Here is a 21456-nt window from a genome sequence, read left to right on the forward strand (position 1 = left end):
TTCAGTTCAAGTAACAAACGTACAAAAAAAAAAAAAAAAAAAAACTCTGTTAAGTGTGTTTTGTCTTTTGACGGCGTCGCGGCCGTCGTCCAATCACTGGCTCCTCCTCTCCTCTCCTCCTCCTCTCCTCTCCTCCTCCTGCTCCACGCAGCGGTCCGCGGCGTTGTCCGGGCAACGGCAGGTGAAGCCACCGAGCCGCGGGAGACACAGGTGAGAGCAGCCGCCGTTGTTGGCGCAGTAGTTATAGGCTGGAGAGGAGGAGGAGAGGAGGAGGAGAGGAGGAGAAGGAGGAGAAGAGGAGGAGAGGAGAAGAGGAGGAGGAGAGGAGAGGAGGAGAGGAGGAGGAGAGAAGAGTAGGAGGAAAGAAGAGAGGAGGAGAGGAGGAGGAGAAGAAGAGGAGGAGAGGAGGAGAAGAGGAAAGATGAAGAGAAGAGAAAAGAAGAAGGGAAGAGAGGAGAAAAGAAGGTAAGAAGAAAATAAGGTAAGAGAAGAGAAGAAGGAAAGAGGAGAGAAGAGAAAAGAAAAGAAGGTAAGAGAAGAAAAGAAGGTAAGAGAAGAGGAGAGAAGAGAAAAGAAAAGAAGAGGGGCGAAGAAAAAGAAAAGAAGGTAAGAGAAGAGAAGAGAAAAGAAAAGAAGGTAAGAGAAGAGAAGAGAAAAGAAGGTAAGAGAAGAAAAGAAGGTAAGAGAAGAGGAGAGAAAAGAAAAGAAGAGGGGCGAAGAGAAAAGAAGGTAAGAGAAGAAAAGAAGGTAAGAGAAGAGAAGAAGGAAAGAGGAGAGAAGAGAAAAGAAAAGAAGGTAAGAGAAGAAAAGAAGGTAAGAGAAGAGAAGAAGGTAAGAGAAGAATGGAAGAGAAAAAGAGAGAAGAGAAGAAGAGGAGAAAAAATAAAATAAGAAGGGAAGAGAGGAAAAAAGAAGAGAAGAAGGGAAGAGGAGAGAAGAGAAAAGATGGTAAGAGAAGAGAAGAATGGAAGAGAAAAGGAGAGAAAAGAAAAGAGGAAGGGAAGAGAGGAGAAAAGAAGAGAAGAGGGGAGAAGAGAAAAGAAAAGAAAGTAAGAGAAGAGTGGAAGAGAAAAGAGATGAAGGGAAGAGAAGAGAAAGAAAGAGAGATACAGAGAGGACAGGAGAAGGGAAAAGAAGAAGATGAGAGGAGAGGAGAGAAGAGAAGAATCAATTAAAACCATTGATCTGTTGTCATTGATCATCTTCCTGAGTCTCAGGCTCTGATGCCGACCAATCAGAGCTCAGTGAGCCTCTGTAGCCCCGCCCACTCCACTGAAGCTCCGCCCAGCTCAGCGTGTTTACAGTAGAGCACTGCAGTGGAAAAGAGAGTAACGACAGCATTGGTCCAATGGAAGCGCCTCCTGATGGAGGAATATGGGTTTTGCAAAAGCGCCCAAGAACTGACAACTCTGCATTGTTGGTGAATGAGCAAGTGTGGTGTTTTCTATAATTTAAGGACATTTATAGATCACCCACGTTAATAGCATCATTGAGGATCCTTTACAGATAAACATTAAAACATAGGCGATTAAAAAAAAAACAGTTGTCTACATTAATGTTTCAATCTACATTTTGTAATAAACAAATTATAAGTATAATTTGATATGAGCAAGACACCTAAAAACAAAAACATGGCCTTTTTTTTAATCAATTTACAAGCAAGTGGGCAACACACATACATTGGAGTGAATGAGTTTTCTGGGCTTCACTTTTGCAATACCCATATCCTGCCACTAGGGGTGCAAAACCCTTATTACCACGGGAGTCAATGGTGGTGTCGTTACTCTCTTTTCCAGTGCTCTAGTTTACAGAAACACAGGTAAAACAAATGACGTTAGGCCACGCCCCCTTCGCTCTCTGTCTGTCACTGGTGAACATCTGCAGCAGGATCGGAGTTCGAGTCCGGACCGCCACAGGAAGCAGAGGATCAGATCATGCTGTAGAGGCTGTAGGTCCAGGGCTCAGGGCCAGATGTTGAGTCACAGCTGCTGCTTCGTTCTCACCACACAGTTCCCACGCTTATATCACCCACATCATGTTACACACATCTGGAATCAATCACCACCACACTCAGGGAGAACATGCCGTCCGTCCGCCCACTGCGCCACCAGGCCGCCAGACTCACTACCTCACTTTCACCACTGAACAAACTGCATTCAACTGTTCTGTCTGTTTCTACCACGCTGCTCTCTCAGTTTGATCGATTATCTTCTACAGACGATCAAAAAACGTTCAAGTCGACTTTCAAGAATCAAAATATGACTTGGTTTGATTATTTATCGATAGATTTTTTGTCTTTTTTTTATATTCCACATCTGGATTTAACAATAAATGAATAAATAATAGTAAAATAAAGTAGGAACATTGACCAGTTAATCTATTCTTTAATTATTTATCTGTTATTTATGGATGTTTTCTTTTTCTTTTTTGCCTTGACTTAATAATGATAATGACTTTTTAACTCTTTTTTTTCTTTTTAATTTTAAAGGGATAGTTCAACAATTTGTCAAATTGGTAACGTTGTGTTATTATCTCATAGCGTGGTGAATGTGCAGGTCACAACTTGTCCACCAGAGCGTTGTGGACTTGTTGGATTGTGTATTTGATGAGTTTGATGATGAGGGAAACCAAGAAATCCCATAATGAGCCTCCGTAGCGTAGCTCTGAGCAGCTCACGGCTCTGCTCCGCCGTTCTAAAAATAGCTTGCACCGACAATTAAAGGTAACAAACCTACTGCTATGACTATAGGGATTATGGCAATGGGCCAATTTGCCAAAATGTTGAACTATCCCTTTAATAGTAATAGAGCTGTCTAGAGAAGCAAAGAATTGAAAGACAGTTTTCCCATTATTCTGTCCTGATACTAGTAGGAATGTTCCCATCTGCCTCCGGTCTTTATGCTAAACTAGACTAAGCGTACACTCCTCTTACCTTGCGGACACTGCGTGGTTGCCGTGGTGATGCCGTACAGCCGAGAGCGTTTCTGAGGCAGGAACTCTTCCGTCTCTTTCTCAGCGTGACGATCCACAGCGACCACGGCCTCCCTGTCGACGACCACACACACACACACACACACACACGAGGTCACGTCACATGTTTAACTCGTTACGCATTATATAGTTGGACATTTTGGTTAAATCGTGGCTCCATATTTGATCGTACAACTTGTTCACCTAAACATTTTATGCCTAATATTGGTCAACATTTGAACAGTATTTGACTGTAAGATACTATATATTTGTAAATAGCAAAGGATTGTGGCAAAATATTTGTCCGTAATTCTTCCCCACTGTAAACCCATTTACAGTGAAGTGTAAATGAAGCTAAACGAATAGAAAAAAAGCACTTATACTGCAGCAATACTATGATTGAACAACAATACTAATACTGAAAATGAAAATACAGTAATACTGTCACTGAACCCTTTAATTTACAGGCCGCTAATTACGTGATAATGTCAAGAAATAGCCTATAAATAACAATTAATTGCGTCATTATGTCTATAAATAACAATTAATTTCATAGTAATGTCGAGAAATATCGCCAAGAAATAACGATTGATTGCGTAGAAATATAGTAGAAATATCGGTCAACTTCAAGGACTCGGTGGAGAAAAAAAGCATGAAAAGCATCTATCTATCAACATTCTATAAAAATACTGAACATGTTTGACTCTATCCAACTTTTTCCGAACGTCAAAAACGTAGCCTGTTTTGCCAGTTTTGCTCTTCCGGTGGAATTTTATGTTTACGTTTCCATGGTTTCGGTAGTCGCGGTAAATGCATGGATTTTATTTTTTATTTTTTTCAATGAAAATCTGTAAAACGCATGGATCATCACACCAGCTTTTACGTAACAGTGGATATTATCACACAAATTGACATCCGTGTTAAAAGCCAGCGTTAATAGATCCATGTGTTTACCGCAACTATGACAACGACTGAAAACCATGGAAACGTAAACGTACAATTCCACCAAACTGGCAAAACCTGCTTCCGGGTTTGGACCATAGATGATCGACATTCGGAAACTTGTGGATAGACAGGCGAGGAACCGTATACGGTAGCTTCATTGACTTTGATTTGCAAAATAAAAATGCAAAAATAAACGTTGAAAGAAGTGAGAAAGTGAGAAAGTCGAACCTCCTCCAGTCGGTGTAGTACAGGTTCCGTCCGAACGCCACCAGAGCGAAGGGATAGTGAACGCCCTCCACGATGCGTCTCCTCAGCCGGCGGTGAGGGTCCATACACTCCAGCACTCGGGTTCCTGCAGAGCCATGAAGGAGGAGAAACCGGGTCAGTGACTCGTCAGCTGCTGCAGCTCTCACCTCATTTATTAATTTATTTACTGTAAAGGGACAACGAGGAGTTTCTATTTGGTTATAAAAAAGTCTCATATTAATGTGGATGAATCTGCGTTACCCACACTTGTTAATGGGCCCATTTTCGATAAAGATATCATTTTGTCTCTATGGTTATTTTGTTATTATTAGTGGTGGTGGAAATGCTGGGCGAGCCGACCAGCGTTTCTTTACTTTCGGTTTCGTGGTGAGTCATGAGAATAACGCCGCCGAATCACCGTTTATGGTGGGAACTACGACGGTATGTGATCGTCTTCCAACCTCTGACTTTAATTCTTGATGAATGAAAACATGAGTCTGTCTTGCGCCGGTCAAAGAATTTCACGGTGCGGAGGTTCATAAATGTAGTGTGAAAACACTTCGCTTTTCCAAAACTCCTCGTTGTCCCTTTAAGGAGGACAATGCACATTAATGGACATAATAAAATGTAAAAGTGCCAGTGTTTCCGACTGTAGTCCTCCTGGCAAGGTGTTAAAAGCCATTAAAATAAACACAAGGACATAACAACAGAATTCATAAAACAGGAAAAACACACATGTATCCAACAGAAACCAACAGACAAAAAAACTACAAAGAGAGACAATTAACATGACGCTACTATGACAAAAGAAAAAACAAAAAAAAGACTGTTTATGGATGGATAAAATGGATGAAGATGCAACAATGCAAGACCAGGACAGGGTTTCTTGATGGAGTTGTGCTAGGATGGATGGATTGGGAACACAACAAAACCAAAATATAGTGTAGTACAGTGTAATAAAGTGCTACAGTGCGCAATAAAAAAAAACTGTCAGGGATGGATAGATAGATGAAATGGGGGTGCAGCAATGCAAGAACACAAACAACAACATACAATGTAATAAGGTGCTACAGTGCTCAGGTAAAAGTTTGCAGTGCAGGTCTCTACTCTCTCTGACCTGCGTCGGCCCAACACAGCTGCTGGTTGTCGGTGTCGAAGGTCAAACCGTTGGGGAGCCCCAGGTCGTCCTTCACCAGGACGCTGCGGTCTGTCCCGTCCATGTTGGACATCTCGATCTTGGGCCCGTCTCTGTTCCAGTCAGCCCAGTACAGACGCCTGACGCCAACACAACCAAAACCAGTTAGAACATTATTAATAAAGGGTTAGTTTAGAACATTTTGTCAGATTGGCCCATTGCCATAATCCCTATAGTCACAGCAGCAGAGTTTGTTACCTTTAATTGTCGGTGCAAGCTATTTTTAGAACGGCTATAATAATAACAGAACGTTACCAGACAGAGTTGTTTTAGAGGTAAATTCATGTAAAACCACTGATGCACGTTGCCTTCAGGGACAGTCTTTCATCAAGCAGTCTCTGTATTTCCCTCTAAAACAACTCTGTGTGGTAACGTTGTGTTATTATCTCATAGCGTGGTGAATGTGCAGGTCACAACTTGTCCACCAGAGCGTTGTGGAGTTGTTGGATTGTGTATATGAGGGAAACCAAGAAATCCCATGAGCCTCCGTAGCGTAGCTCTGAGCAGCTCACGGCTCTGCTCCGCCGTTCTAAAAAACAGCTTGCACCGACAATTAAAGGTAACGAACCTACTGCTATGACTATAGGGATTATGGCAATGGGCCAATTTGCCCAAAATGTTGGAACTATCCCTTTAAACCTGATCACGTGACGCCGCTCCGTTCACTCACTCACCCGTACGACGGGTTGGCGACGATGGGCCGCGGGTTCACCAGGTCGGTATCGAACAGGACGCGGCGCTGGCTGCCGTCCAGCTTGGACACCTCCACCGTGTCCTTCATGGAGTCGGTCCAGAAGAGGAGGCGCGACACGTGGTCGATGGCGACGCCTTCAGGACTCTGCAGCTCTGGACACAGAAGGTGTTGGGCATGTTACTTTTGACAAGTAATCAGTTACACATTACTTTTCCCAAAAAGTAACTGAGTCACTACATTATAAAACTACTAATTACCAGCAAAGTAACTATTGTGTTACCTGTTTACCTGTTTTTGCGGTTGTATATCACAAGCAACTCAATCGTATTTTTCATGCTGCATTCACGTGAAATTGGGCAGACGGACGACAGCCGCTGCACGTAACGGCATAAACAAGCCTCTATGTAAACAAGTGGTCAGCACGAGGCAAAACAATACACGTGACAATATGTTGTCATGGCGATGTCGTATTGTTTACCTGACCCACGTTTTACCGGCTTTCTCTGGACTTCTGTGATCTGGTTTGTTACAGACGGCCGTCTGCCCGACTGCAGGTGAATGCAGCATCAGTGTAACGCAGAATCAATTTTAAGCTTTTGTTATTTGTTTTTAAATGCCTGAACAACCTTGCTCCACCTTATCTATCCGATCTGCTTCAGCCTTACTGCCCACCCCAATCCCTAAGATCAGCCGACCAGCTGCTGCTGACAGTCCCTGAAACAAGGCTGAAGCTCAGAGGTGACAGAGCATTTTCCGCTGCTGCACCCAAGCTTCGGAATGAGCTGCCTTTGAATGTTAGACAGGCCTCCTCGCTTCCTGTTTTTAAATTTCTTTTAAAAACCCACTTCTACTCCCTCGCCTTTAAAGGTAGGGTCTGGAGTTTTGTTCGTTGCAGTTTGTAAACAAAACATTGAAACTGGGCTCCTCCTCTCGGGCTAAGCTGTGTAGCCTCCTGCCCCAGACAGCAGCAGTTGTCAGGACCGCAAAGGAAAGGAAATACAGTCCAAAAGAAGCGCAGGAGCTGTGGGCCGATAGCCGACCATTCGCCTCCGTGTATGTTGTTATGCCGTTGTGGTGAACTGGGAAGACGGTGTTAGCGGCGGATGCTAACTGCTACTTGAGCTAGCTCACGACAACGGCCCTAATACTTGTTACCAGTCGAGGCTTTAGTTGTCTGTGACGGTCGGGAATCGGTCCGCGGCTCCAGCGCTTCACTCAGACTTGTTTTTTATGTTTTTTGAAGTGATTTTGTGTCTTTATTCCTTTTATCTTAATCTTAAACCTATTTTATGTCTCAATGTAAAGCACTTTGGCTTCCCCTGTGGTTTTTTAAATGTGCTTTATAAATAAAGTTGATTGATTGATTGATTGATATCCCTTTAACTCTTTCCTCGTTGCTACATCACGGTGACGTCCGTTGTACCTTGAGTGACGACCGGGACGACGTCTCCTCCGCTCAGACTGGCCTTGCTGATGGCCGGCCCGGTGATGTCCGTCCAGTAAACCGTCTTCTCCACGCAGTCGTAGGCCACGGCGATCACCACGCGGTCCTGAGAGGAGAGGAGAGACACACGGGGAAACAGACTTTCATTCATTCATTCATTCATTCTTCTGTGAGACGTTTTCAAAGAGTCTTTTGTGTGACGTTCGGCTGAAGAGGCTGCAGATTTATGAACTTCATGTCAGAGGAGAAAAGAGTTCTGACGCTGAAATGTGCTGCAGAACAAACGGAGGATTGTTTCAGGCGCCAACGCTCGACTCACGATGAACAGCGACAGTGTGCGACTCTGTATGTTCGCCGACGTCTTTACATACGGACAGGAAGGAGCCAAGAATCATCTTCTTGACAACGTCCCAACAACTCAACAACTCAACATATTCACATCTGGAGCTCCAGAAAGATTTCTCTAGTGATCAGTTCACACTCTGAGCTAATCAATACAGATGTAGGATGATGTCAGTAAAACAAACTGCTTCTATAACAAAAGCAACTGCAGCCGCTAAAGGTGAAGCTGAAGGTGCTTTTCACCACATTATGGCGAAGCTAGGTAGCATCAGACGTAGCCGTACGCAGCACAAAGACAGGAAACAGATGGTTTAAATCAGGTGTTTTCTTTCACGTGAATGAGCCGTGAATACTCCGTAGTAGTTTTTTATTCCTCAAAGTGCATCTGGAGACCCGGGAGGCCGGTTCCTAGTCCAACCAAAACTTTATATGAGAGTCAATAGGGCCCGACACAAAAACGTCCATAAAACTACACAAAAACCATTTAATATTCCTCCACACTGCTCGTCCACTGCAATCCAAGTGTCCTGAAGGGAGATAGTCCAGAGTACATCGCATGAACGCCAGGTAAATTCAATACAGGACTGTTTAGGCTGTAAAAATGTCCTAAATGACATTGTTTCCAGTAAACGATTGTAGCGATTGTTTTCTCCCCCCGGGATGACGACGACGGTTGGCCGGCCGACCAGCTCTGCAGATCGGTTGCTGCCAAAGTCCGGACTTCGTTAGGCTGTAAAAATGTCCTAAATGAGGTAGTTTCCAGTAAACTCTGGACTATCTCCCTTCAGGACACTTGGATTGCAGTGGACGAGCAGTGTGGAGGAATATTAAATGGTTGTTGTGTAGTTTTATGGACGTTTTTGTGTCGGTCCCTATTGACTCTCATATAAAGTTTTGGTTGGACTACGAACCGGCCTCCCGGGTCTCCAGATGCACTTTGAGGAATAAAAAACTATTCCAGAGTATTCATCAGCATGAGGGGGAGTCAATAATGACTGAATTTCATTTTTTAGTGAACTATTCCTTTAAGAATAATGGTGGGAAATGACTAAAATAGCCTTTTACTATTGTAATGATAATGGGAAAGCCAAAATAAAGAGGTAAATTAGCCTTTTATCAAAGTGAATGATTTCTGCATCGACACATGCCGACTTGTTTTGATTTTAAAAGTCCTTATGTGTTTAACCCAAAGTTAAACACCAGGTTCCAGCTGTGTCCAGCTGTGTCAGGTCTTACTGGGATGTGCAGCAGAGGTTTGGCCTCGTCCGTCTTGATGTTGTATCCGTCCAGAGGAACCTGCTCGATTTTCCCGCTCTGAGCGAACAGCAGGTGCGTTCCCGCGGCGACGGGGTGAACGTCAGGCCGCGGCGTCGGGCCGACGGCAGGGGGCGGAGTCACCGCCTGGTTGATACCTGCACAGGGAGGGAAGTCAGTGACTGGCTGTTTGTCGTGTGAGTCAATGTTTGAGGTTAAAGGGATACGCCAACATTTTTTTTCCGTGTCTTGCCTCACTCCCGAGTCCATGACCAGCAGATAGACACCATCCTTTCGACTGTGCGTGCAGTAACAAGGGAGATAGAGCCGTATCGCCCGTAATTAGCAAGTGTATGGGTAGTGTTAGCCTGCCTCCACCTAAAGTCACTAATTAGCTTAGCTCAAACACTGGAAGTGTATGGGTAGTGTTAGCCTGCCTCCACTTAAAGTCATCAGAGAAACTCTTCAGCAACTCTAAACGGAAACCGGCGGGCCGATCTTCGTCTCAGAGCTGACAAAACTCTCCGGTAAGGCATCTTGAGCGGTCAAATGCCGCTAACGGGACGAGATCGGTCAAAACGGAGGGTTCAAGCAAAGACGCTTTATTTCGGTTCAAGCTAGCTACATCGAGGGTAGGTTAGCTTCCTGTTTCAAAGTAAAAGCACAAATTCTATCGTCATGGTTTTCTGTTTGCAAAGGGCAACGGGTGTTTTATTTTGTGAAAGTAACCGGAAGTGCGTTGGTCACAACAGCTAGCTTGAGTAGCGCTGAATTCGTCCGAACAAAATTGTAAACAGCTGGTATTTAGACAAATTAACGACACACTGCTGATCTAAACGGCTACTTTCTCGCCTAAAAATGTTTGAAATGTGGATAAAGTGATATATTTACAGAGTTTAGAGCTAAAATGAAATCAGCTTCTGACTGCTGATTTCAGCTCGGGTAGGAGGCAGGCTAACACTACCCATACACTTCCAGTGTTTGAGCTAAGCTAATTACGTTTAGCTAATACGGCTCTCCCTTGTTACTGCACGCACAGTGGAAAGGATGGTGTCTATCTGCTGGTCATGGACTCGGGAGTGAGGCAAGACACGGGGAAAAAAAAAAATGTTGGCGTATCCCTTTAAAGCTGCGTTCACTCACAGAGCGGCGTGCTGCCCGGCCCGGTGCGGGTGTTGGGGATCTCCTGCCCGGCGGCGTCCACGCACCAGCACTGACCGATGCTGACGTGACACTGTGTCGGCTCGAAGGCTCCGTGCTCGTCGCACTGAGGGACGAACTGACCGCCGACGGCCGGACGAGGACGGAAGAAAGAGAAGAAGCCGGAGCCGGCGGCGGCGGCGGCGGCCTGAGCGCTCTCTCTCTGGCGCTCACATGGCGTCTTCTCCCGCTCTGAGGACACAGAATAACAGTCAGAGTGAGACATCCAGGATCAATAATCAATATTCCATCACAAAGGGACAGTTCAACATTTTGTCAAACTGGCCCATTGCCATAATCCCTATAGTCATAGCAGTAGGTTTGTGCAAGCTGTTTTTAGAACGGCGGAGCAGAGCAGCGAGCCGCTACGGAGGCTCATGGGATTTCTTGGTTTCCCATCATCATCAAACTCATCAAATACACAATCCAACAACTCCACAACGCTCCGAATACAGAGACTGCTTGATGAAAAACTGTCCCTGAAGGCAACGCGCATCAGTGGTTTTGCATGAATTTCCCTCTAAAACAACTCTGTGTGGTAACGTTGTGTTATTATCTCATAGTGTGGTGAATGTGCAGGTCACAACTTGTCCATCAGAGCGTTGTGGAGTTGTTGGATTGTGTATTTGATGAGTTTGATGAGGGAAACCAAGAAATCCCATGAGCTTCTGTAGCGTAGCTCTGAGCAGCTCACGGCTCTGCTCCGCCGTTCTAAAAATAGCTTATAAATAAGTTTATAGGTGTGTAAAAGATCAATAATCAGTATTATTGGCAGTAATAAAGGGCCCCAAAATAAAATCTTGCTCAGGGCCCTGTGGAGTCTTGGACCGGCCCTGTTGTGTTGAGTTGAAAATGGGTTTTTTTAAACAGCCAGACCTAATCTGATCCACAATAAATACATAGAAAAAAAGCAAATATACATTATAAATGTTGTTTATTTGTCCTTCAAAATCCACTGTGAATGAACTCAGAATCTTTTTTCAGCTTTGAACGACCGATTTTCAAGATTTGATCCAATCTATTATCTCATCTTATCACTTTTGAACAGGAAACATGAATCCCTGACGATGAATAATAAATGATCACTAGCTAATTTTTCTGTCTACATCCGTTCTGGTGAGCTGCTGCTGGTTTGACTGAACTTTATTGACAGTGCTGTGAGCAGACAGACAGACAGGGCTCAGTACAGTACGTGGCAGCTGCTGAGGAGACACAGACGGTGGTCACGGCCACATCTGGAGCCGCCGCCGCCGCTCCCTCACACTCTCTTATCCCCAAGGGCGTCGATGTGCGACCGCGGAGCAGCCACAACACCGCAGTCTGGCCCATCAGCCACAGACTAAACCACAAGGAGCAGCAGGGGGGAGGAGGGGGGAGGAGGACGACCCCCACCAGAGATACAGAGAGACAGAGAGAGAGAGAAGGGTCCGGATCAAAGGCCGGAGACAAAAGGAGACCGAGCTGCGACAAGTTTTGACAGGGGACAGAAGAAAATGATGGTTTCCAGAGGCGCCGTCATAAAAGAAGAGAGAAGCATGAAAATATGACAAAACTTTGGTTTGGAGCAGCGAAGTGTGTGATTAACTCCAGCTGCCAACACCTGGAGTCAGAGAGGAGGAGGAGGAGGAGGAGGAGGAGGAGGAGGAGGAGGAGGAGGAGGCTGACACACACAGCAGCACAACAACAACAACAAAAAGCAGGGAGAAGACTTCAGTGTGTAACCATCTATAAATAGAACAATATATCACCCGTGTACAATAATACAACCATATACCTCTATACCGTTTAGGCCGTTCCTTTTTACACTAGTTCTGCACTGCAAAAACTCAAAATCTTACCAAGAATATTTGTCTTATTTCTAGTCAAAACAAATCTCATTCTACTTAAAATAAGATAAGATAAGATAAGATAAGAAGACTTTATTGTCCAGTGGTTTTAAAAACACAGTGGAAATTTGCCTTTGTAAATAAGACTCATCACATTAAAAGTAGCTTGTTTTTCAGACACCTTTTACTTCTTTCAAGCATATTTTTTACATGGAATAAGTAGAAAAATCTGACAGTGGAGCAAGTTTTTCTTTCTTATTACAAGCACAAAAAAACTTGCTTTTACTGGCAGATTTTTCTACTTATTTCAAGTGAAAATTTGTTTGAAACAAGTGAAAATGATCTAAAAACAAGTTAATTTTTAAGGTGATGAGTCATATTTAAAGTGGAAAGAGATTCGTTTTGACTAGAAATGAGACATTTTGACAAGAAATAAGACAAATATTCTTGGAAAGATGTTGAGTTTTTGCAGTGTGTATATTTTTTATTGTTTTGGACATTGTAGGATATATTTTATTATATATTTCTGTCTTATTCTTAGGTATTGTTCCCCTTTGTAATTGTATTTTCTTTGCACATGAGTCAGTTATTTTGAAGTCTGGTCCATTAGTTCTTAAAACAGAGAAATCGTTTCATTGGTCGCCTGTTGATGACATCACATCCTGTTGTGTTTGTCTCTGATGGTTGAAATAGAAACAAGAAGCTGAAGACAACAACTCCCATGATCCCATGCTGCTTTGTGACGTCACTAAACCTTTGTTATTGTTTTGTTTTTACTATTTCAACAGATTTTTATCATTTTGTGTTGAAATATGATGATGATATCAGTTTATTTTATCTAAGAATGAAAGAACGTGTGTGATTGTTTAAACACATTTCATCGCCTCTTCAGGACCAGACAGATAATTGGTCTTTAATTATTCTGTCTGTCAGTGAACGCAGCCTCAGATGTTTGTTGAGTCTCACATGAAGCTGTTGACACTCAAACATCCTTCAGCTCGGCGCTGTGCTACGGTACGGTACGGTGGCCCTGAGGGCTCAACACAGAGCAGGCTGAGAAAACACACTGCATGCAGAGACAGAACCTCACAACTCAACAGGAAGTGTTTCTGGGGACACAATAAATTGAGGGACACAATAAAGCGAGGGACCAGTCAAAATATTGAGGGACCAGTCTAGGGACACATTAAAGTGAGGGACACAATAAATTGAGGGACCAGTCAATAAAGTGAGGGACCGGTCAATAAAGTGAGGGACCAGTCAATAAAGTGAGGGACCAGTCAATAAAGCGAGGGACCAGTCAATAAAATGAGGGACCAGTCAATAAAATGAGGGACCAGTCAATAAAATGAGGGACCAGTCACAATAAAGCGAGGGACCGGTCAATAAAGCAAGGGACACAATAAAGTGAGGGACCAGTCAATAAAGTGAGGGACCAGTCAATAAACCGAGGGACTGGTCAACAAAGTGAGGGACACAATAAAGTGAGGGACCAGTCAATAAAGTGAGGGACCGGTTAATAAAGCGAGGGACCAGTCAATAAAGTGAGGGACCAGTCAATAAATAGAGGGACACATTAAAGCGAGGGACCAGTCAATAAACTGAGGGACACAATAAAGCGAGGGACCAGTCAATAAAGCGAGGGACCAGTCAATAAAGTGAGGGACCAGTCAATAAAGTGAGGGACTAGTCAATAAAGTGAGGGACCGGTCAATAAAGTGAGGGACCGGTCAATAAAGCGAGGGACCAGTCAATAAAGCGAGGGACCGGTCTGGGGACACAATAAAGTGAGGGACCAGTCAATAAAGTGAGGGACCAGTCAATAAATTGAGGGACCAGTCAATAAAGTGAGGGACCGGTCAATAAAGTGAGGGACCGGTCAATAAAGTGAGGGACCGGTCAATAAAGTGAGGGACCGGTCAATAAAGCGAGGGACCAGTCAATAAAGCTAGGGACCAGTCAATAAACTGAGGGACACAATAAAGCGAGGGACCAGTCAATAAAGTGAGGGACCAGTCAATAAAGTGAGGGACTAGTCAATAAAGCGAGGGACCGGTCAATAAAGTGAGGGACCGGTCAATAAAGCGAGGGACCAGTCAATAAAGCTAGGGACCAGTCAATAAAGCGAGGGACCGGTCTGGGGACACAATAAAGTGAGGGACCAGTCAATAAAGTGAGGGACCAGTCAATAAATTGAGGGACCAGTCAATAAAGTGAGGGACCGGTCAATAAAGTGAGGGACCGGTCAATAAAGCGAGGGACCAGTCAATAAAGCTAGGGACCAGTCAATAAACTGAGGGACACAATAAAGCGAGGGACCAGTCAATAAAGTGAGGGACCAGTCAATAAAGTGAGGGACTAGACAATAAAGCGAGGGACCGGTCAATAAAGTGAGGGACCGGTCAATAAAGCGAGGGACCAGTCAATAAAGTGAGGGACTAGTCAATAAAGCGAGGGACCGGTCAATAAAGTGAGGGACTAGTCAATAAATTGAGGGACCAGTCAATAAAGTGAGGGACCGGTCAATAAAGCGAGGGACCAGTCAATAAAGCTAGGGACCAGTCAATAAAGCGAGGGACCGGTCTGGGGACACGATAAAGCGAGGGACCAGTCAATAAAGTGAGGGACCAGTCAATAAAGTGAGGGACACAATAAAGTGAGGGACCAGTCAATAAAGTGAGGGACACAATAAAGTGAGGGACCAGACAATAAAGTGAGGGACCAGTCAATAAAGCAAGAGACCGGTCTGGGGACACGATAAAGCGAGGGACCAGTCAATAAAGTGAGGGACCAGTCAATAAAGTGAGGGACACAATAAAGTGAGGGACCAGTTAATAAATTGAGGGACCAGTTAGCTTAGCATTAGCCTTTAGCCTTCTGGTCCCTCCCTTTATTGTGTCCTTCAGAAACACTTCCTGTTTGTTGCTGGGGAGTTTCTGTCAAACCGATGAAGTCGTCAGCGTCGGTGTTTTGACCCCTCTGAGCCACCGTACTTTTACCAACTTCCAGGTTATGCTAGGCGTCATCCGACCTACCTGTGGACACGGGGTTGCACTGGAAACCGTCGCCGTGGAAACCAGGATGACACCGGCAGCTGTAGGAGCCCTGAGTGTTGGAGCAGAGAGCGTCGCGGTGACATGGATCCTGTTGACACTCGTCCACATCTGGACACAGAGAGAGAGAGAGATACAATTAATCACCATAGAAACCAACTTCAACATCAACTGCCGGAGCTAGCGGCTAATCGTTAGCTTCTTCAGTTCAGCACCTGTCTACCCTGTCTCAGATTTAATTGTGTAGTTTCCCCGCTCACAGCTCACAAACAAACAAACAAACAAACAGAAACGTCAGTACAGGCTAACATAAGTGTGCTAACATTCTCACCATGACAATACGAAAATGTTAGCATACTGATTTTTTTTGGTCTATTTTTAGCATTTGGAGTTTTGTCATCACGCATTTGCTAACCGTTAGCTTCTTCAGGACCGTACGTTCCACTGTTTCATTGTTCAAACAACTTCTGGGATTCGTCTTTGTCTTTTGATCACAGTGATGATGGGAATAACAGCGTTATGAAATAATGGCGTTACTGACGGCACTACTTTTTTTCAGTAACAGTAATCAAAAAAGTTACTGTTTCCCCCGTTATATCGCTGTTACCGGTTATTGGTCATAAAAGTAAAGGAAGGATTTTATGAATTAATTTCTTTCTATTGTACTGTTGGATTCGTCACAGTCCACAAACCTCCTGATTCTGTGAGTTTAGCTTCAGCAGCTGAAGCTAAAGCTAAAGCTGCAGCACTTTCCCATCAGTGAACTTATTTTACGGCCTGAGAAAAAGTCTTGAAATGAACTTATATGTTGTTTCCATGACAGTTGTGTGTATCAGGTGTCCACAGTGGAGCCGATCGACCGTCTCGTTCTCAGCAGCTTCAGTGAAACCTCTCTGTGCGTTTTCTCTGGAGACCGGTCACGGTTTTAAATCAGAGGCTTCGTGGCCGAGCGCCGTGGACGGAGGCTCGGGTCCAGCTGCAGGAACATTCCTCACCGTCCGCAGTCTGGAGCCGCGCCCGGACCAGGAGGAGGAGGAGGACGATGTATATACAAGAGATGAGCTACACAGCTGTCGACGGACAGGGATCTTCTGCACTTCCTGTCCAGGTGGAAGCGTTTCCTGACGGAGCTGAGTTACTGACCGACCGACCGACTGTGTGTCTGTCTGTGGCTCCTCTGGTCTGTGTCAGTGTTTATGACCGGCAGACAGTCACAGCTACAGAGGCTACGAAGGTAAATCTGTGAGCGACACCTGAGAGCTCAGCGTTTCTCTGGGGAACGGTTTAGAGAGCGCACATGTTCTCTCACTCAGATTCAAACCACATAGCTACACTTTATAGTATATTTATAAGTAGCCTAAATGGATATATATGTATAAACATATCAAGTGTTGTATGAATGTGTTGTGTTTTAATGGACGTCCTTCAGGTAACTCGTCCTCATCAGTAAAAACACCAGTTTAACATCACACCATACGTATGACGTCGCCATGGAGACGGCCCAGGATCAACAGCAACACAGACACAGCAGGTACAGGTGAAGTCAACAGGTTTCTATAGAAACGGGGCTGCTATAGGTGTTTTCATCCACACAGTCTCAGTTTGGCTGAACTACACCTTTATTCACCTGCAACTGTTAGTGTCAGTGATGTGATGGAGGAGGAGGAGGAGGAGAAGGAGGATGAATAGGAACAAGGTGGAGGAGAAAAAAGAGGAGGAGGACGAGGAGAGGAAGGAGGAAGAGGAGGAAGAAGAAGAAGTGGAGGAGGAGAAGGAGGAAGAGGAGGAGGAGGAAGAGGAAGGAGGAAGAGGAGGAAGAAGAAGAAGTGGAGGAGGAGAAGGAGGAAGAGGAGGAGGAGGAAGAGGAAGAAGAAGAGGAGGATGAGAAGGAGGAGGAGAGGAAGGAGGAAGAGGAGGAAGAAGAAGAGGAGGAGGAAGAGGAAGAGGAAGAGAAGGAGGATGAAGAGGAGGAGGAGAAAAAAGAGGAGGAGGAGGATGAATACTACGAAGAGGAGGAGGAGAAAAAAAGAGGAGGAGGAGAGGAAGGAGGAAGAGGAGGAGGAGAGGAGGAAGGGAAGGAGGAGGTGGAGGGAGAAGAAGAGGAGGAGGAGGAGGAGGATGAATAGGACGAAGAGGAGAAGGAGAAAAAAGAGGAGTAGAGGGAGGAGGAAGAGGAAGAGGAGGTGGTGAGAGAAGAAGAGGAGGAGGAGAAGGAGGATGAAAAGGAGGAGGAGGAGGAAGATGAATAGGACGAAGAGGAGGAGGAGAAAAAAGAGGAGGAGGAGGTTCTACTTTAGAGCAGCAGGACGGAGGATCCTCAGCTGCTTCATGTTGAGTCTGTGACTTTACCGAAGAGTCATAACACCAGAGATCCACCCAAGGTCCACACACACACACACACACACACACACACACACACACACACACACACACACACACACACACACACACACACACACACACACACACACACACACACACACACACACACACACACACACACACACACAGACAGACACACACACACAGACAGACACACTCACCCCGACACACCCGGCCGTCGCCCTGGAAACCGGGCCGGCAGGAGCAGAGGTAGGCGGAGCCTCCGGTGTAGCTGCACAGCGCCCGCTCAGCCACGTCGCAGTCGTGACTTCCTCTCTGGCAGTGATCCACCACGGGCCGGTTCTCTGCTGCAGAAACACAGAAACACAGTCCAGGTTCATTCATTTATTTATTTAGTCACATTAAACTCATAAATCGGTTTGTTTTGGTGCCGAAACAAAACAGTTGTTAAAGGAATAGTTCAACATTTAGTCAAATTGGCCTATTGCCATAATCCCTATAGTCATAGCAGTAGGTTCGTAGGGAAATTCATGCAAAACCTCTGATGCACGTTGCCTTCAGGGACAGTTTTTCATCAACAGTCTCTGTATTTCCCTCTAAAACAACTCTGTCTGGTAACGTTGTGTTATTATCTCATAGCTTGGTGAATGTGCAGGTCACAACTTGTCCACCAGAGCGTTGTGGAGTTGTTGGATTGTGTATTTGATGAGTTTGATGAGGGAAACCAAGAAATCCCATGAGCCTCCGTTCCGTAGCGTAGCTCTGAGCAGCTCACGGCTCTGCTCCGCCGTTCTAAAAATAGCTTGCACCGACAATTAAAGGTAACGAACCTACTGCTATGACTATAGCGATTATGGCAATGGGCCAATTTGACTAAATGTTGAACTATCCCTTTAAGCAGAGCATCATGGTTAAATCCAACAGAACCCTTCAGAACCACAACCGTTCTGACTAACAGATATTAGAGTTTAATATGTTAGGACTCACTCAGAGCTGACATATCTTTCCCATAATGCTTTGTGGTTGCAATGTGTCCTTTCAAAATAAAATGTTTAATCTACCACAAAAACACAAACAAGTGAAAGCTGCTTTGGTTTCAAAATACATAATAGCCTACAAAAAGGACAAAAATCGGGGCGTCGTTTAGCTCAGTTGGTAGGTTATAGTCCTTGCTGCAGCTGGTATTGAATCCCGACTCAGGCGGCCCTTTGCTGCATGTCATTCCCCCTCTCTCTGCCTCCCATTTGCTGTTTCTCTCCCAACTATATTATCCATTAAAGGCGAAAAAGCCCAAAAATCGCTGGAACAAGCCAAGTCAAATGTTGTCTTGTGCACTTCTGGGCCACCATACACTGCAAAAAATCTTACCAAGAATATTTGTCTTATTTCTAGTCAAAATGTCATTTCTAGTCAAAACAAATCTACCTATACTTAAAATAAGACTCATCACATTAAAAAGTAGTTTGTTTTTAGAGTAGACACTTTAAAAAAAAACTTCTTTCAAGCATATTTTCACTTGAAATAAGTAGAAAAATCTGATGGTGGAGGACGTTTGTCTTTCTTATTACAAGCTTTTGTAATTTTTTTCTTATTTTTTCTCTACTTATTTCAAGTGAAATTTTGTTTAAAACAAGTGAAAATTATCTAAAAACAAGTAAATATTTAGGTGATAAGTCTTATTTTAAAGTGGAAAGAGATTTTGACTAGAAATGAGACATTTTGACAAGAAATATGGCAAATATTCTTGGAAAGATTTCGAGTTTTTGCAGTGTACACATGACAGCCAGCCAACATCAATGAGACCTCTGAGCTCTACAAACAGTGGTTCTGGTTCTGGTTCTGGTTCTGCTGTGTCCTTAGCTTCCTGTCCTGAGTCTCTCCACTGATCCAGTCTCCATCTCCGTCGGACAAAAGCCCTGATTGTTGAAGTCTCTCTGGGACTTTTACAACAACATCTGTACAACAAGAGGCTTCCTCAGACAAAGACTCACACACAGGAACTATACACCACTCCACCCACCCACACAGCTGTCCACACACACACACACACACACACACACACACACACACACACACACACACACACACACACACACACACACACACACACACACACACACACTCTCTTGAACGTACCGATGCAGGTCTTTCCGTCGCTGGCGAACACGAAGCCGGTCAAACACTCGCAGCGGAAAGTTCCCGGCAGGTTCGTGCACTCGGCGTTGGCTCCACAGACACCAGGCGTCTCCCTGCACTCGTCCACATCTGTCGCCACGACAACGACATGCAAGTGAATGTTTTGATCTGATGAGATATCTAGATAGCGACTCGCAGTAGCATGTTAGCTAACAGTGACAAGACAGGCCGGGGGCTAATGGTGCGCTCCATTTGTATTCTGAAGTTGGAATTTCTGAGTTCCGAGCTGTACATTTCAACTGGAACACCCCTCGAGGTCGGATTTCCTACTCAGAAAGTCGGAGAATTGCCTCGAAACCCCTGAGTTGACTTTCCAAGATGGCTGCCCCGTGTGTAAACAGTAGTAGAAGCTCCTGTAATATTCCATTTCTAAGCACTTCTGACAAGTTTTTGTCGCACTAAATCAGTCGTATGGTATTGTTTGGCGTATGTAAATGCTACTAATGCATGCTAACAATAGCCTGGATCGGTTTCTTGTTTCCCGACTTTGTAACTGGAACGCTGATAGCTCGGCTTTGACGTCATTCCCAGCTCCGACTTCCAACTTCCGAGGTAAATGGAACGCACCATAACTGGGTGGCGTGCTAACACCAGGGCTGCGGCTAGCTGTTTAAAATGCTAACATCATAGACTAGTCAGTGCTAGCTGGTTCAACCTCAGTACATGTGCTAGGGCTGGGTAGTTAGTGTGCTAACTGGGCTAGCTGGGGCTAGCTGGGGCTAGCTGGTCAGAATGCTAACGAGGGGCTGTGCTGGAACTAGTTAGCTAGTTAACTTCAGAAAACCAAACAGAACCAGCTGGTTAGCTTGCTAACTACATTAATAGTAGAGATGTGACAGAAACAAGAGTTAGAATGTGTGTTTTTCTCTATCTTTGGTACGTAAACAGCTTTTAATGCTAACTTTTGTTATGTAGCATTAGCAGAACCTACAACAAGCTATTTTAAAAAATCATATTAATATTATCTGACTTAAGTCACTATAATTGCTCATAAAGAAAAAACCTTTTTCTGATTTGTGAAGGTTTGTTTTTTATTCACCTTTTTTTTCTTTTGTTGTTCTTTTAAACCATTCAAGCATTATTTGCTCTGTAACCTTTAACTGGCGCTGTCTGACTTTAGAATAAAACAATTTCAACTCTAGAACAAAAACCATCATCTGAACAATTTTCCACATCGTGACTAAAACAGACATGATTCAGAGTATACATAATTATTTTACTGTATTCATTTCCGACAGTGTTCAAAACTCTGATATGAGGTTGTGTTACCGTGGCAGTAGCGTCCGTCTCCGTAGAAACCAGAGGCACATTCACAGGTGAACTGGAGGCCTTCCCCTGATCTGCACATGGCGTTGATGTCACAGCCGTGTCGGCCGGTGAAACACGGGTTCTGCTCCGGTAGAGTACCTGTCACAACAGATAGAAAAACACGTCACTTCCTCATCTTCAGAAATTCACACGCACATTAAAACTGTTCCCAGGTCTGAACCGGGACAAATCGTCTCAGGTCTCTACTCTCGTAGCTTCACATGAATCAGTGTTTAATAGTTCTTCAGATCCTCCCCTGGTGGGTTGGGGTGAATGTCCAACTCCTGCAGACCAACATGTCTTCAATGTTTTCTATTGTTTTATAGAACAGATAATTCATATTTAGATAATTAATCTGATCGTCGGCTGCAGCTTCGGTTCATTGATCAGTTGCTCCACAGCACTAGTGACTCTGAGGAGTAAAGTGACTCATCAGGGAG

At 44.5% G+C, this 21456-nt stretch overlaps 1 protein-coding gene across 1 annotated transcript in view; it reads right to left on the reverse strand.

Annotated features, from left to right (window-relative positions):
* Positions 1-93: 93 nt before the first annotated feature.
* The window catches only part of LOC310989805 (nidogen-1-like), a gene marked incomplete at both ends in the record, with an annotated part of 38018 nt that continues 16655 nt past the window's right edge, over positions 94-21456 (reverse strand). Inside the window, 12 exons of the mRNA XM_083976954.1 lie at positions 94-248; positions 2933-3045; positions 4144-4267; positions 5279-5436; positions 6031-6202; positions 7474-7600; positions 9073-9248; positions 10234-10482; positions 15152-15280; positions 17713-17859; positions 19649-19777; positions 20978-21115. Coding sequence (XP_083833080.1) covers positions 94-248; positions 2933-3045; positions 4144-4267; positions 5279-5436; positions 6031-6202; positions 7474-7600; positions 9073-9248; positions 10234-10482; positions 15152-15280; positions 17713-17859; positions 19649-19777; positions 20978-21115 — 1817 coding nt within the window. The remainder of the gene's footprint in view (positions 249-2932; positions 3046-4143; positions 4268-5278; positions 5437-6030; positions 6203-7473; positions 7601-9072; positions 9249-10233; positions 10483-15151; positions 15281-17712; positions 17860-19648; positions 19778-20977; positions 21116-21456) is intronic.

This window comes from Trachurus trachurus, assembly GCF_905171665.1.
Source record: "Trachurus trachurus genome assembly, chromosome: 1".
NCBI classification, from domain to species: Eukaryota; Metazoa; Chordata; class Actinopteri; order Carangiformes; family Carangidae; genus Trachurus; species Trachurus trachurus.